Source organism: Martes martes (assembly GCF_963455335.1).
Source record: "Martes martes genome assembly, chromosome: 11".
NCBI lineage: Eukaryota > Metazoa > Chordata > Mammalia > Carnivora > Mustelidae > Martes > Martes martes.
The window spans coordinates 106,744,285-106,758,619 of record NC_137899.1 but is presented as its reverse complement, the minus strand read 5'-3'; the positions used below and the strand labels follow the sequence as shown (position 1 = coordinate 106,758,619).

The 14,335-nt window shown below is 56.4% G+C and overlaps 1 protein-coding gene across 2 annotated transcripts in view; it reads right to left on the bottom strand.

Annotated features, from left to right (window-relative positions):
• Positions 1-14,335, bottom strand: part of DNAJB6 (DnaJ heat shock protein family (Hsp40) member B6) — a 61,784-nt gene that overhangs the window by 36,601 nt on the left and 10,848 nt on the right. For both annotated transcript variants that reach the window (XM_080818826.1, XM_080818825.1), the window contains exons 2-3: positions 2,230-2,320; positions 503-612 (exon numbers count right to left, since the gene is read on the bottom strand). In XM_080818826.1, coding sequence (XP_080674952.1) covers positions 503-612; positions 2,230-2,294 — 175 coding nt within the window. In that variant the 5' untranslated portion in view covers positions 2,295-2,320. The remainder of the gene's footprint in view (positions 1-502; positions 613-2,229; positions 2,321-14,335) is intronic.

The window sequence follows — 14,335 nt, the reverse complement described above, 5'->3', positions numbered from 1 at the left end:
TCAGGAGACCAGGCTACCAGAGGGGACTCTCAAAAGCCTGTGCTTTCCAACACCTACGCTCTGGACCTGGGGCGGGGAACAGACACCTCAAAATCTGGAAGTCTAAAGCTTAGCCAGACATTCCCAGAAACGAAGGAAGTCCTTTCACACAGTGAAAACCATCAACACGCTAGCCAAGTGAGTTCAGTTCAGAGCACTGCACCACCGTCAGATCGTGGCCGCCGCCACCACACAGTGACCCAGATGGATTCCCATGCCCTGATCTGTCCCGTCAGTCCTCAGACCAGGCTGCCAGTCCTGTTTAAAATAGCCATCCCAAAAGAAACTGCGAGAAGCCAGGGTGCTCAGAGCACTCACGGGTAACGGTATCAAGTATCTGCCAGGAACAGGACTCAAAGCTTCACAAGGAAAGGAAGGAATGAATTTTCTCAGGGCCTGAAACCTCAGCCAGCCACATCCACCGGCCCTGGGGAGAGTCCAAGCTCTGGGCAGGTTAACTCACCATCTGATAACACCTCATATGCCTCAGCTACTTGTTTGAATTTTCTCTCTGCCTCTTCTTTATTCTCCGGGTTTTTATCTGGATGCCACTTCAGTGCCAGTTTCCGGTACCTTGAAGAGAGTCAAAGGACAGTGGTCACATCCACGTGCAGAAACTCAACAGCCGTGGAACTTCACGGGGCTGGGAAATGGATGCGGCGCTCAAACTCATGAGATGCATACCGATTTCCATAGCGCAACCTCCCTCGCGCACTGCGAAAGAAACCGGATCCCCCATCCACTCTCCCATCCACCTCGCAGGCATAAAGCAAACACTCGAGACACAGGCCCGTGGACACACGCGAGGGCCAATGCGCATGGGGTGCGCAGACCGCGTGGCTGTGGGAGCACAGGAGAGAGAGGCCAGGAGCACGGAGCCGGCCTGCCTGCCACCCCGCTCATCAGTGCATGGGCACCATCCACAGAGAGCCCCGCTCCGCATCCAGGCCTCACTGGAGACTCCAGAACAGTCCCGGTGACAGGCTTCTTAAACACACACACACACACACTGCTCTCTTCTACTAAGCTCAACATCAACACCACCTCTGGGGTGGGGACTGGACGAACAGGGAAGGGGAGCGCCCCTCGAAAGCAAGATAAGACCGAGGAACCAGGCAGTCCTCCTAACATCTGACAGAAAGCTGCCGTGGCTCGATTTAACTGCAGCATTTTCATCAACCTCTGGTTGACCTTCTTAATATCTGGTTAACGCTGGACTCTCTACAACACCAAAAGACTTTATTTTTCTACCACTATGGACCTCAATAAGCAATAAGCAAACCACAAGCCCTAAAGCATCACAAATCTTCACAGTAAAAACGGAGAGGCCATGGACAAGACCAAGGAGAAAGAGTGTCCGTTTGCACTAGCATGCTGCTGTGAAAACAAGGTACCACAGGAGAATGCAGGTGCGTGCTGTTTGTCCAGGTTTTGTGAAAGACCGCTCATTTCTTCCAGGCTCAAGGCACGCTACACGGATCGTAAAGCAACCCCCCTCCCCGTGGGCCGGGAGACCGCAGCCGGACTCACACCAGGACTGAGCACCATGCCAGGCAGGCAGGCCACATCACTTGGAGAGGGGGAAGCACACAGCTGTGACTCAGGCACAGGTCAGACCGTAGGTTTCTCAGAAAAAATGGGCAGGGAGGGCACCACATACAGCTACTCCTCCCACTCAGGTTTTTCTGATCGCTGCGCGTGCACAAGGCCTAGAGTCCACAAAATGGACCGAGAACATGCACCACCATACAGCTCTGCTCATTAAAAATAAAAAGCTAGGGCGGCTGGGTGGCTTATTCTGTTAAGCATCTGCCCTTGGCCGGGATGGTCCTGGAATCGAGTCCCACGTCAGGCTCCCTGTTCAGCAGGGAGTCTGCTTCTCCCTCTTCCTGCTTGGACTTATGCTTGTTGTCAAATAAACAAAATCTTAATAAAACGAAACAGGGCACCTGAGTGGCTCACTCGTTAAATGTCTGCCTTTGGCTCAGGTCATGATCCCAGGGTTCTGGGATCGAGCCCCATCCCGTGTCAGAATCCCTGCTCCCCCTCTCTCATGAATAAATAGGTAAGATCTTCAAAAAAAAAAAAAGGTGTTCTGTTACATGGCCCATTTCAATAGATACAAGGTGACAATATCCAAGGACCAGCACAACAGCAAAGATTTATTATTAAATAAATACAGTTACTTACGCCTTTTTAATATCCTCGGCTGAGGCATGTCTCTGCACGCCTAGAACCTCATAGTAATCCACCATGTTTTAAGAGGCTGCTGGAGTGAGTCCTGCAATGAGAAATCCATGGTCAGTGACAGGACGGCCAAGGTCTGGTTCTCTGTGGGAAAGGAACACAGCTGGGGCGGGGGGGGGGGGGGTGTCACCTCTCCAGAGCACTCATCCCCAGCCGGTCAGGCTGCGCCCTTGTCTGGGAACAGATTCCAAGACTTGTGCCCTAAGACTCCACTGCACACAGGAGCACGAGCTCTGAAGAGCGGCCTGAGCTCAGTGAGGCCAGCGGGGGGGCTGGGGGCTGGGGGCTGGGGCCGACGCCCGACCCCCACTGACAGGCCGGCGCACCAATCGGATTTTCCGACACGGGTAATGCTCAGGAGCTCTGGTCACCTCCTCCCCTCAGTGCGCTCCTGGGCCAGGCATTGGGCAAGACTGCACAGCCACCAGGATGAACACAGTGTCCCTGTGACACGGGACCCACACAAAGAGCGGCGAGGAGGTGACGCACCCCGCCCCCTCCCAAGTCCCTGAGGAAGCAGGAAAGGTCTGACTATGCAGCCATGAGAGTACCTTCACCCTCTGGCTTGAACTCCCGTCCAGCCACGAAGCAATCACGGCCCTGCTGTCGACACTAACCGCAGAGCGCCCCGAGAGCCCACGCCTTCCGCAGGAAACTCGCGCCGGGGACCTGCCTCACTCGTGTCCATGTCACTTCACGGGCAGGACTGAGACTCCGTTCGCTTTGGCCACCTCTAACAGGGAGGGCCTTGGGTCCCACACACCAGGGATACATACATTTCCCTCTGCGAGGGAAACCTAACGCATTCCCCTCACCCAACCACTGACTGAAACTCCCCAAGAGCAGGCCCAGCCGCGACGGTGCGCGCGGACTACGGCAGGAGAGCAAGGCCCGAGGCAGCCTGATCTGCCCACACCTGAAGCTGGGCTTTCCGCTGAGTCCCCAGAAACTCAACTCAACCGAGAGGCAGTCTTCCCGAGGCCACCACGCCAAGGCTGAGTGAGGTCTAAGGTTAATAATGCCACGATCAGAGGCACCTGGGTGGCTTGGTGGGTTAAAGCCTCTGCCTTTGGCTCAGGTCATGATCCTGGGGTCCTGGGATCGAGCCCCATATCGGGCTCTCTGCTCAGCGGGGAGCCTGCTTCCCCCTCTGCCCACTTGTGATCTGTCAAATAAATAAAAATCTTTAAAAAAAAAAAAAGTTCTTTAAAAAAAAAATAAGTAATAATGCCACGATTAGCAATTTCCCACTGCTCCAAACAAGATGCACACACAGCTATTGCCAACATTTGGGGACCAACCCACAGGGGACAAAATCCAGTATGACGTCATGACTCAGCATTTACACGTACCAGCCAAGCATTTATAGAGAAACCCCCTATTTAAAAGGTTAGAAGGGGGTGCCTCGATGGCTCGGTCAGTTGGGCAGCAGGCTTCAGTCTCAGCTCACGTCAGAATCTCAGGGTCATAGGACTGAGCCCCGCAACAGCTTCCTGCTCAGCCGGGAATCGGCTTGGCCCTCCTCCCTGTGCCCCTCTCCCCTAACCCACGCTTTCTCAAATAATCTAAAAAGTAGTAATATAAAAGGTTAGAAGAAGCACATGAAATCTACTTGCAAGGCACCTGGGGGGCGCAGTCAGGTGAGCATCTATCTGCCTTCTGCTCAGGTCATGGTCCTAGAGTCCCAGGAATGAGTCCTGCATCGGGCTCCCTGCTCCTCCTTCTGACCCTCCCCTCTCATGCTCGCTCTCATTCTCTTACTCTCAAATAAATAAGTAAAATCTTAAAAAAAAAAAAAAAGAAAGAAAGAAACCCACTTGCTACTAGTCCACAAGCTCAACACAAGAAATAATCCAAAACCACCAGGCGATGATCTACGACAGACCCCCACCACCCTGATACCTAGAAACATCGAGGGCGACCCACGCGTCTGAAGAAGCTGCGCTGCCAGAGAGAAACTCAGGTGCCGGGAGCCGGCAGGGAGGGGACCCGGAGGTGGCCCTGCTGTGCCGTGCGAGGGGCCCCGCGTCCTCAGGACTGGAGCTGCTTTTGGCCGCACTGAAGACCCACACGCCTCCCCCCACCACTGTGGCTCCCAAAGGGCTGTAATTACAGGAAGGGGAGGAGAGAAACCCTCCCCAGCCGGCTGAGAGGAGAAGGACGAGGCCCCCCCGCTGCACCTGGAGTCTCCTCTCCGTCGCCCTGCGGTGCTCCCCGCTCCAGAGCGGCCAAAGCCAGCCAGGGCCAGGAGGCAAATGCAGGTGCCCCTGAGCCCCGAGTGGCCCTCCAAGCCAGGTCACACGGTTCCTGCGGGGAACACAGCCCCGCTCTACAGGAGCGGACAAGCTCCACGAAGGAGAGCCTCAGGAGTGAGAACACCGCCAAGAATCCGAAACAAAAACCTTGAAAGGGAACGTACTTTACATTTTAAAAAGGCATTCAGGGGCCTGGGTGGCTCAGTCCATGAAGCGTCTGCCTCCTACTCAGGTCATGATCCAAAGGCTGGCATCGGGTCCCCTGGGGCTCCCCACTCAGTGGGGGGTCTGCTTCTCCCTCTGCCCCTCCCCCCGCTGGTGCTCCCCTGCTTGTGCTCTCACTCTCAAACTCTTTTCAAAAAATTAGTTAATTAAGGGCTCCTGGGTGGCTCAGTTGGTTAAGCAACGGCCTGCTCAGGTCATGATCCCGGAGTCCCAAGATCGAGTCCCGCATCGGGCTCCCAGCTCCACGGGGAGTCTGCTTCTCCCTCTGACCCTCTTCCCTCTCATGCTCTCTCTCAACTCTCTCTCCCTTTCAAATAAATGTGTTGAAGTATCTCGTCTAATCATCCTCATAGAAAATCAGTTAATTAAGTCAGCACTCGTAAAATAATCACAACAGCCAACAGAAAGCACGCTGGCGGTGGGAACCACCCGTTCCGGACATGGTTCAGTCAACAGCCTGGCCATTTAAGACAGGTGAAACGGAGCTGGAGAGTTGGTGCTGCGCAAGTAAGACCCAGGAAGCAGTCCAGGACCGTGCAGGCGCCGCAGGGGGTAGGGAGGCCCAACACCAATCCGAGGAGAGGCCGGGACCGGCGAGGAGATGGGGGCCCAGAGCCAGGCGGCTCAGCTCCAGAACGGACAGAACCACGGCCCAATCAGCTCCTCCTGTCCCCAGCTGAACCAGAGCACGACAAAGCCGCTGAGGTGTACAACAGGAGGCTGTGATCACGTCCACACCGTAAAGCGACCACCGCGAAGGGGAAGCTCCATCACCGGAGACACGTCCCATTTCTTTCGAAGGCGAGAACACGCTCTCTCTCAGCAAATTCCACATATCGGGCACATGCGTAACCGGCGGTCAGCGTGCTGGACCAAACAAAGGTCCCCAGACCTCACTCGGAGCTGGACATCTGCACCTCCGACAGACGCCGCTCCTGCTTCCCTCCCCCAGCCCCGCGACCAGCTGTCCACGCGCCGTGTCTATAGAGTTCAACTCCCTTGGATCCCACACACGGAGTCACGCGGGATTTGTGTCTGGCTTATTTCCTGGCGTCACTCCTCCAGGTCCATCCACGCTGTCACCAACACCACGGTTTCCTTCCTTCTAAAAGCCAACTAGTATTTGGTTCCCCGGGGTCCTGTGGTTATGTATGGGGCACGCGGAGTCGAGGGCTGTCCCGCCGGCACGGAGGGGACGCCGACCGGCTACCTGCAGGGCACGGAAAGCACACAGAGAGGGATACACACCAGAGAAGGTGGGTCGTACGTGCAACGTGTAAGACCCGAGCTCACAGCAACGGGACCGGGTGCTGGGAGAACTGGGGATGCGCTGCCCCAGAGGCACAGCCGTGCCGTGACGCCAGCAGGGCGGTTAAGGCTTCAGAGCCGCTAGAAAACCCGACCTGCAGTATGTTCTCTCCACAGGAACGATGATGTGGCAAAGGGAAAGCCGAGGCAGCCGGTGAGGACAGTGCAATACAGAACCGTCTCCAGTCAAGCCCGTCTCAACACAAACGAAGACGCGACAGGCGCACTCCTCAGTGTTCCACGGACAAGAGCGCATTTAATTCAAACACCTCAGTACACACAAGAACTGTAACTAAATGAAGACTAAAGACATCCTAAAAGTCAATTTTGTTTTTCCAGTTTGACATACAACCAAACCTAACACTGTACGAGTTTAAGGAACACGCTGTGCACCATTCATTCCACTCAATTCTTTTGAAAGCGCCAATGTTTCCACGCGATAGAAAAACTCAAACTCCAAGGACATGAAAGAGGCTCGAGGCAAACACCAGGGAAGTTTCCACAGCAACGAGACTCTCAAGCAAGACCCACCGAACAGAATCACCATCAGGAACCAGGCCTTCCTACGGAGAAGAAAAGAGCAGCAACATGGCCTCAAAGCCTCCAACTGAGAACAGCATCACAAGCCAAACACCGCCTTCAGGATGCCAGAAGCCGCGGGGCAGGAACCAGTGGGAACCGGGTACCGAGTCCCGGCGCGGGAGGGGAGACAGCCGCAGCCGTGGATGCTGCAGACCCTCACGCAGGAAAATGCTTCTCAAGACACACTTCAGGTCACGCAAAACATAAATTATTAAGATTTACAAATAAAGGGGCGCTGGGGGGCTCAGTCAGTGAAAGCATCTGCCTTTGGCTCAGGACACGATCCCGGGGTCCTGGGATCAAGTCCCACATTGAGTCCCACACTGAGTCCGCCATCAGGCTCCCTGCTCAGCGGGGAGCCCACTTCTCGATTTCCCGTCCCCCTGCCTGTGTTCCCTCTCTCACAGAATGTCAAATAAATATTTTTTTTACATTAAAAACATAAAAGATACATCCACAGTCATGTCATTTAAATGAACCTCTTGTCACTGACGTAAAATAGGGCCCTGCAGCTAACAATCAGAAAATCCAAATTCCTGGGGCACCTGGCTAGCTCAGTCAGGAGAGCATGTGACTCCTGCCGTCAGGGTTGTGAGTTTGAGTCCCACACTGGGACTTCAAAATAAAATCCTTAAAAAGGAGAAGGGGGAGGGAAGGAAAGGGAAAAGGAAAAGAGAGAGACTCGTGTTCTTACCACACACGCCGGTGTGGCCAAGCAAAACTTACAAACGTCTAAGCTCTGGAATGCGTACAAAAACAACGGAATAAAAACAGAAAACAGTACCACAACACCAGAACCGAATGACTGGAAACAAACGTTTTCAGAAAGCCCTTGGATCGAAGATCTCCTGAAGGAAATCAGGTTATATTTGGGTGAAATGCATCCATTTGATCACCTGATGGAGAAATTTAGAAAGGAAAGTATAACCTCAAACAAAATATAAGCTCTAGACGCTGGAAAGTTAAGAACTCAGAACAGACTTGAGTAAGACTTGCCATTTAAGGGGCACCTGGGCGACTCAGTCGTTAAGCATCTGCCTTGGCTCAGGTCGTGATCCTGGGACCCTGGGATCGAGCCCTGCATCAGGCTCCCTGCTCCCCCGGAAGCCTGCTTCTCCCTCTCCCACTCCGCCTGCTTGTGTCCCCTCTCACGCTGTGTTGTCTGTCAAATAAATAAATAAAAGCTTTTAAAAAATAAAAAAGGACCTGCCATTTAAGAACATCGAAACAGGGGCTTCTGGGCACCTCAGTCGACTGGACGTCTGCCTTCAGCTCAGGTCGTGATCCCAGGGTCCTAGGATGGAGCCCTGCATCGGGCTCCCAGCTCAGCAGAGCCTGCTTCTCCCTCTCCCAGCTGCTCTGCCTACTTGTGCTATTTCTCTGTTAAATAAACAAATAAATAAAATCTTAAATAAATGAACAAAAAAACATGAAAATACGTATTCTTCTCAAAGAGATTCCCAAAATTTTTTACATTTATTTGAGAGAGCACGCCTGAGAGGGGAAAGCAGACTCCCCGCTGGGCAGAGGGCCTGATGCAGAACTCAGTCCCGGGACTCCAGGATGGGACTCCAGGGTCACGACCTGAGCCAAAGGCAGTCGTTTAACCAACTGAACCCCCAGGCGCCCCCCAGAATTTTTTTAAATTACAAATTAGGAAGAGAAAACTATATGGTGACTTTTTTCTTGGAATTCCCGCGACTTAACACCAAAATCCAATTAGCTGTGACATACAGGTAAGAAAGGGAACGCTGGTGAGGAGGAAGACGTCCCCCTGCCCGGTGGTCCTTCCAGCGGGACTCAGAGCCACGTCCACATCAACAGAAGAAAACACACTGTAATAGGCATGAACAGGAAATCCTGATGACAGAAAGGCAGCAGGAAGCTTCGAGGAGCTCAGGAGAGGGGAGGGTCTGGGGACAGGAAGTGGAGGAAGATCATCAGCACGGAGGACGGAGGAGAGGTCTGGAAACACGAGGCTGCCGTGCGGACAGAGCTCTTCCTGGAGCAGGTTCACCTTCCCGGCTCTCCTTCCTGGCGGAAACGGAGGCAGCTGAGGGGGACGCAGAGGGCCCTTCCCCCATGTGCTGGGTGTTGGTTGTTTCTAATGTGATACTATCTTTATGCAAAAGTGGGCCATCCTGGGGCAGCCTGCCACGAGCTCCCACAGTATGGAAAGGACGACGTACTCACGAGGAAATGGTTGTTCACGATACAGTTTGTGCAATTCTGTTTGAGTATGTTCAACATAAAATACTGAAGTATTTGCTTGAAATGCAATCAGTTAACAATACGGAAGTGAGCACCCAATCTTCAAAGGCTTCCTCGCTGGTCAGCCAGTGACAGCAGCCAAGTTCAGTCTCAAAATTACTAGCCACAGAAGAGGTCACCAATTCTCATGAAAAAGAAGCCTAGCAAGCTTTATCAACAGGACAACAAAAACCTCACCACTCCCCACAACACAGCAAGGGCAGCCAGAAACAGCAGAGAAGTCGGCATCCTGGTACGCTACTTCAAAGGGCTGACTGATAATTAACTACGCCAGATAATGGCCCCTCGTGAGCGCCAGCCGCTGCTGCACGCATCTGCGGGGCGTCTCGGGGGCGCCCAGCAGTGACTGGACACATCGGTCCATGATCACCAGCGCGGAACAAAGGGGAACTCTCAGGACTAGGCTCTCACTTCGGAGCAGCCGACCCATCCCCAGAGCAATGTGCTCAGAGAGTGTCCTGTGTGTCACAGGCCACTTAGACGTCCTGGGTACCACTTCTCAAGCTGGTACTCCAGTCCAAGCGCTTTCTCTTTATTTGCAAGGCTGTGCCTATCTTTGTGCAAATGAGGATGGTAGTGTGGCAAGACCCTCAAGGCAGTCGAGCAGAAGTGGGTGCAAACGTGGCTTTGAGCAGCCAGATGGTATGTGCCTAGTTACCGAACCATCTACAACAGCCGCGAGGGTGTGGGGCGAGGACAAGCACCATCAATGAACAGAGCCTGGGGAGCAAACGACACTTGAATGATGGCTACTGGTCAGTCCTTCTAGAAGGCGGCCACTTGAAGAAAAATGCAGGTGAACTGAGAGAGCCCAGTCCTCTGAAGATTACCCCCCACCCCGTCAGCACAGGTCAGCACTAGGCGGCGGCTTTCCTCTCCCACAAGCCTCGGCCTCTCTCGGCTCCCGCACCCAGCCCCGTCCAGCTCCCCCCAGCACCAGTACCACCACCTGAAGCTCACAAAGGTCAAGAGGAAAACCGTGCAGTTTGACTCCCCAAAGCCCTCGGCACACGGGGCCTTTCCCGTCCCGTTCCTGCCCCCGGGTCTGCTCTCCCAACGAGACCTGAGAACACAGGGTCGGGAAGCCAGGGTTCGGAACGCTCCTCTCACGCCACACTCGTGTGTGCTCACGTACTCCCCTCATGCAGACCGCACCACCTGTTTCGCAGTGACTCCCAAATTCAAGCTCCAGTCCCAGGTCTCTCTCGGGCACTTCAGACGTGACCAGACAGATGACCGCTTGCCACAGCTGCCTGGCCGCGCGACAGCCCTCCCGAAGAGAACAGGACCAAATTTCACGGGCCGCTCCCTGCCGCGCTCATCGTCTTTCTCTGGCAAATCCTGCTTCTGCTTCCAGGCTTCTCCCTGGGAACTTCCACCCTCGCCCACACTGCTACCCACCCCCAACACACACGGTAGCCCACAGCTGTGTCGGCCGTGTCTGCGGCGACCCTCACCCCTCTCTCCGCGGGAGCCGCCTCATCACACCCTCTTCCCTCACAGCCAGGGGCAGCTACACATGGGCAGGGGCTGTCCCAGCAGACACAACCCGGAGCGCACAGCGGGCCCACAGGCAACAAAGGACACGGTCAGCTCCGCTGGGGATCACACGGTGTGAGACTAAGGCCAACGCTGGGCAGGGAATGTCCGAGATGGGCCCAGGACATGCCCCTGAGCGCTGGTGAACGTTACAGGCCTGGCCCAAAAAGCACCAGAGCAGAACCAGAACGTCTGGGGGGGACCCAGAACAAACAGCAACTGAGCGCCACCCGGGCTCCGGACCGGCGCGTGGGGCCAGACGGGGCCGATGGGGCCCGTTCGCAGCCCGCAGCGCCGCAGCACGGCTGAGCCCCGGTCTGCGGGACCCGCGGCGGCCACACGGACGACCGACCGCGGGAAGCAGAGCGAGGGGGGCCGCAGAGGCCCGCACTGTGCTGGGGACGGAGGACCCCGCCGGAAATCCAATCCGCCTGAAGTTCAAAAAAGAAACAAAGCCGCGAGGGGACAGTGCGTCGGAGGAGGCCGGAGCGCCGCGGCCGGGGGGCCGCCGCCGCCGCCGCCGCCGCCGGGTGGCCGCGAGCGTCCGACGCGCAGCGCAGCACCGGCCCGACGACGCGCCCCGCCGCCGCCCTTCCCCGCAGAGCTGCTGACGCGCGGAGACAGGCCGGCAGCAGGCGGTCGCTCTGGGAAGCCCCTGGCGCTGCTCCGCGCACAGCCGGGCCAGACGGGCCGCAGCAGCGGCGGCGGCGGCGCCCGGGAAGGAAAAGACCTTCCCAGCAACCCCGTCTGGGCTCCGCCTCGCCAAGGGTCCGCCCGCCCTTCCGCCGCGCGACCGGCTCCAGGGCGCGGCCGTCGGGGGCGCGGCGGACGCCGACGGGTCTTTGCTCGGCCCCGCCCGTGTCTCTGGACGCTGCGTCCCGGGGCTTCATCCCCATCGGCTCTTCACGCGGCCGCCGCGGCGCCCGTTCCCGGGCGGCCCGTCCCGACGCCACCGCGGGGTCCCGGCCTGGAGCAGCCCCGCAGCCGCGCCTCCTCAGAGCCCGGGACGCCGCCCGGACCATCGCTCTCCGGACCGTCTCTGGGACGCGCTCCCGCCTTCAGTCATCACCGGACGCCGAGCTCCGCGCCGCTCCCGCCCCCGCTCCCGGGGCGCTGCCCCCTCCGCCGCCGCCCCCGACGCACGCGCCCCGCAGCCCGCCCGCCGGCCCCGCAGCCAGACCTCCGCGGCCCCCACTGTCCCGTCAGCGGCTGCGGCCGCCAACGGCGCGACGCGACCCCGAGCGAATTCCCGCGCAGACGCGCCTCCACGCCCGCCGCACGCCGGCCTCGGGAGCGGGCTCCGGGCTCCGCAGACAGTCGCGGGCCGCCAACGGGTGCCCAGGAGCGTGGGGGGCGCGGCCGAGGCAGGCGCGGAAGCACCGGCACGTGCCGCAGGACGGGAAGCGGGCAGCCCCGGAGCACCCGCACCCGCACCCGCACGTCCGGCCGGCGGGAGGGAGGCGCGCACAGACCGCACCGGCCGCGCACGCGGCCGCGAGAAGCAACGAGCGGGCTCCGTCAGCCCCGCGGCCGCTTCGGCTCGGCTCCCGGTCCCGGCGTCCCGGCGTCCCGGCGTCCCGGCGTCCCGGGTCCGGCGCGCGGGCAGCGCCCTGCTCGGCGGGGAGCCTGCTTCTCCCTCCGCGGCTCCCCCTGCTTGTGCCCGCTCGCTGCCAAATAAATAAAATCTTCAAGAGAAAGCGGGGGAGAGAGAGAACCAACTAGGAAGGCAGACTTGGTACAGAACTTGTCTGGGAGGCTCCAGAACACACAACCCAAGGATAATTCCAGAACTTCTCCACCACGAGCAAACGGGTTTTGAGCAATGATCTACCAGGACTGGACTTGAGAAAAACCCCTTCTAAGCACAAGACAGGCTGACTCTGGTTTTTAAAGATTTTATCCATTTATCTGACAGACACAGAGCAGGGCCGAGGGCGAGGGCGAGGGCGAAGCAGGGTCCCAGCGAGCAGGGAGCCCGAGGCGGGGCTCCACCCCAGGACTCTGGGACCACCTCCTCGGCCGAAGGCAGACGCTTCACCCACCGCGCCCCAGACGCCCGCTCTCGGCATTTGTCAGAAACCAGAAAGGCGGTGTTGGAGGCGCGGGGAAGGTCCCTCCGCAGCGCTGCTGGGCGGCGCCCTCGCAGGACGCTCCCAGGGACACTCGGCATGCGAACCCACCGCGCTCCTCGGAGCCCTCCCGGCGGTGGCTGTGGCTGTGACTTCATAGGAACTCGAAACGCCCGGTCCGAGACAGGGACACACCTTCTCTTGAACAGGCTAATAACAAAACCAGAATCATGACTGAACTGAACGTTACGTCACTAGCACAAACAGGGTATCATGCGGATGAAAAACCTTATTTTAATTCCTGTTTTCAGTAGAAACCAGGGCGCCTCGGTGGCTGTCATTAAGCATCTGCCCTCCGCTCAGGTCGTGGTCTCGGGGTTCTGGGATCAAGCCCCCGCATCAGGCTCCCTGCTCGGCGGAAAGCCTGTTTCTCCCTCACCCTCTCCCTGCCTCTCTGCCTACTTGTGTTCTATTAGTCTGTCACATAAATAAATAAAATTTAAAAAAAAAAAAATACTACCCAATTCCAGAACCACTTTAACTGTTGCTCAACCAGATGTGCAGATAATATGCCCATTTTATATAGACTCTTTCCTTAGCCACAGATAAGCTAATTAGAATCTTTAATCCAATTTTCCTAAAGCATCAAATACATCCATTTATTCTCAAGAAAAACACACCATGTGTGGCGACAAAACATTTAAAATGGCCTTTACTTACCTCCTAGGATCAGCTACCTATCCTCACTCCTCAGCGACACCTGCAAGGGAATCTGAGAGGGGCTGTGATCACCTAGGACTTCCCGGGAGCAACACACAAACCAGAGTCCTACATTCCCCATCCAGTCTCCCAGGGGCAACTGCCGTTACAGGGGGCAGCCAATACCAAAAAAATCGGAGCACTCAGGGGAGCTGAGACACCCCCCCACGTGCCTTCTCTTCTCAGGTGTCCCCAGGGCACCTCCCACTCTGCACAGACACTGCCAGGAGACCGGGGCTTCTCTCCCTGCATCCAGGTGCCAAAAAGGAAGCAGGCCTTATGTCAGAGAGCCGACCACATAAACCACGTAAACTAAAAGCACAGGTGCCCACAGGCCTCGGGCAGGTGGAAACCGCACCTGGCACACGTGTGACCCCACACTGCCTCACTGCGTGAACAGGTCCCAACAGGCGGCCATTAACCCTGAAGTCATTACAGTAAGGGAGAATGGAAAAGCTCAGTCCCCTGGCCCCACAGCCACAAAGGGCTACTGACCTCCACTCTGGAAAGCACAGAGAACAGAACTTGCAAGGCATGGGGAGAGTCTAAAACACCCAACAGCAATCAGTTCAAGGTTAAAGGAAACTGAGGTGAGGAGTGGGAAGAGAGCTCTCTCACTACATAATCTTTTCTAGTGGATATTCTACAACTTCTCTCACTTCCCACTAACAGGACCTACTACTGTATTTTAAGGAAGCAACAGAAAACCAACACTTTCTCTTCTTTCAATTAAGAACAAATGCTTTTGGGGCATCTGCCTGGCTCAGTCAAAAGAGCATGTGACGCTTGACCTCCGGGTTGAGTTCGAGCCCCTTGTTGGGCAGAAAGACTACTTAAATGAATAAACACTTCAAAAAAAAAGACATAAACAAATGCTTCTTAGGGCAACTAGTTTATTAATCCGTGAAATTTCTAACAAAGTATGCTTGACCAAGGGAAAAAAATTAACTCCGTCTCTCTGATAAACCCACTAACCAAATCCCCATTAACCAAAAGAACTACACCTCCTCCCATAAACTCAGTAACCCACAACATCAGGAC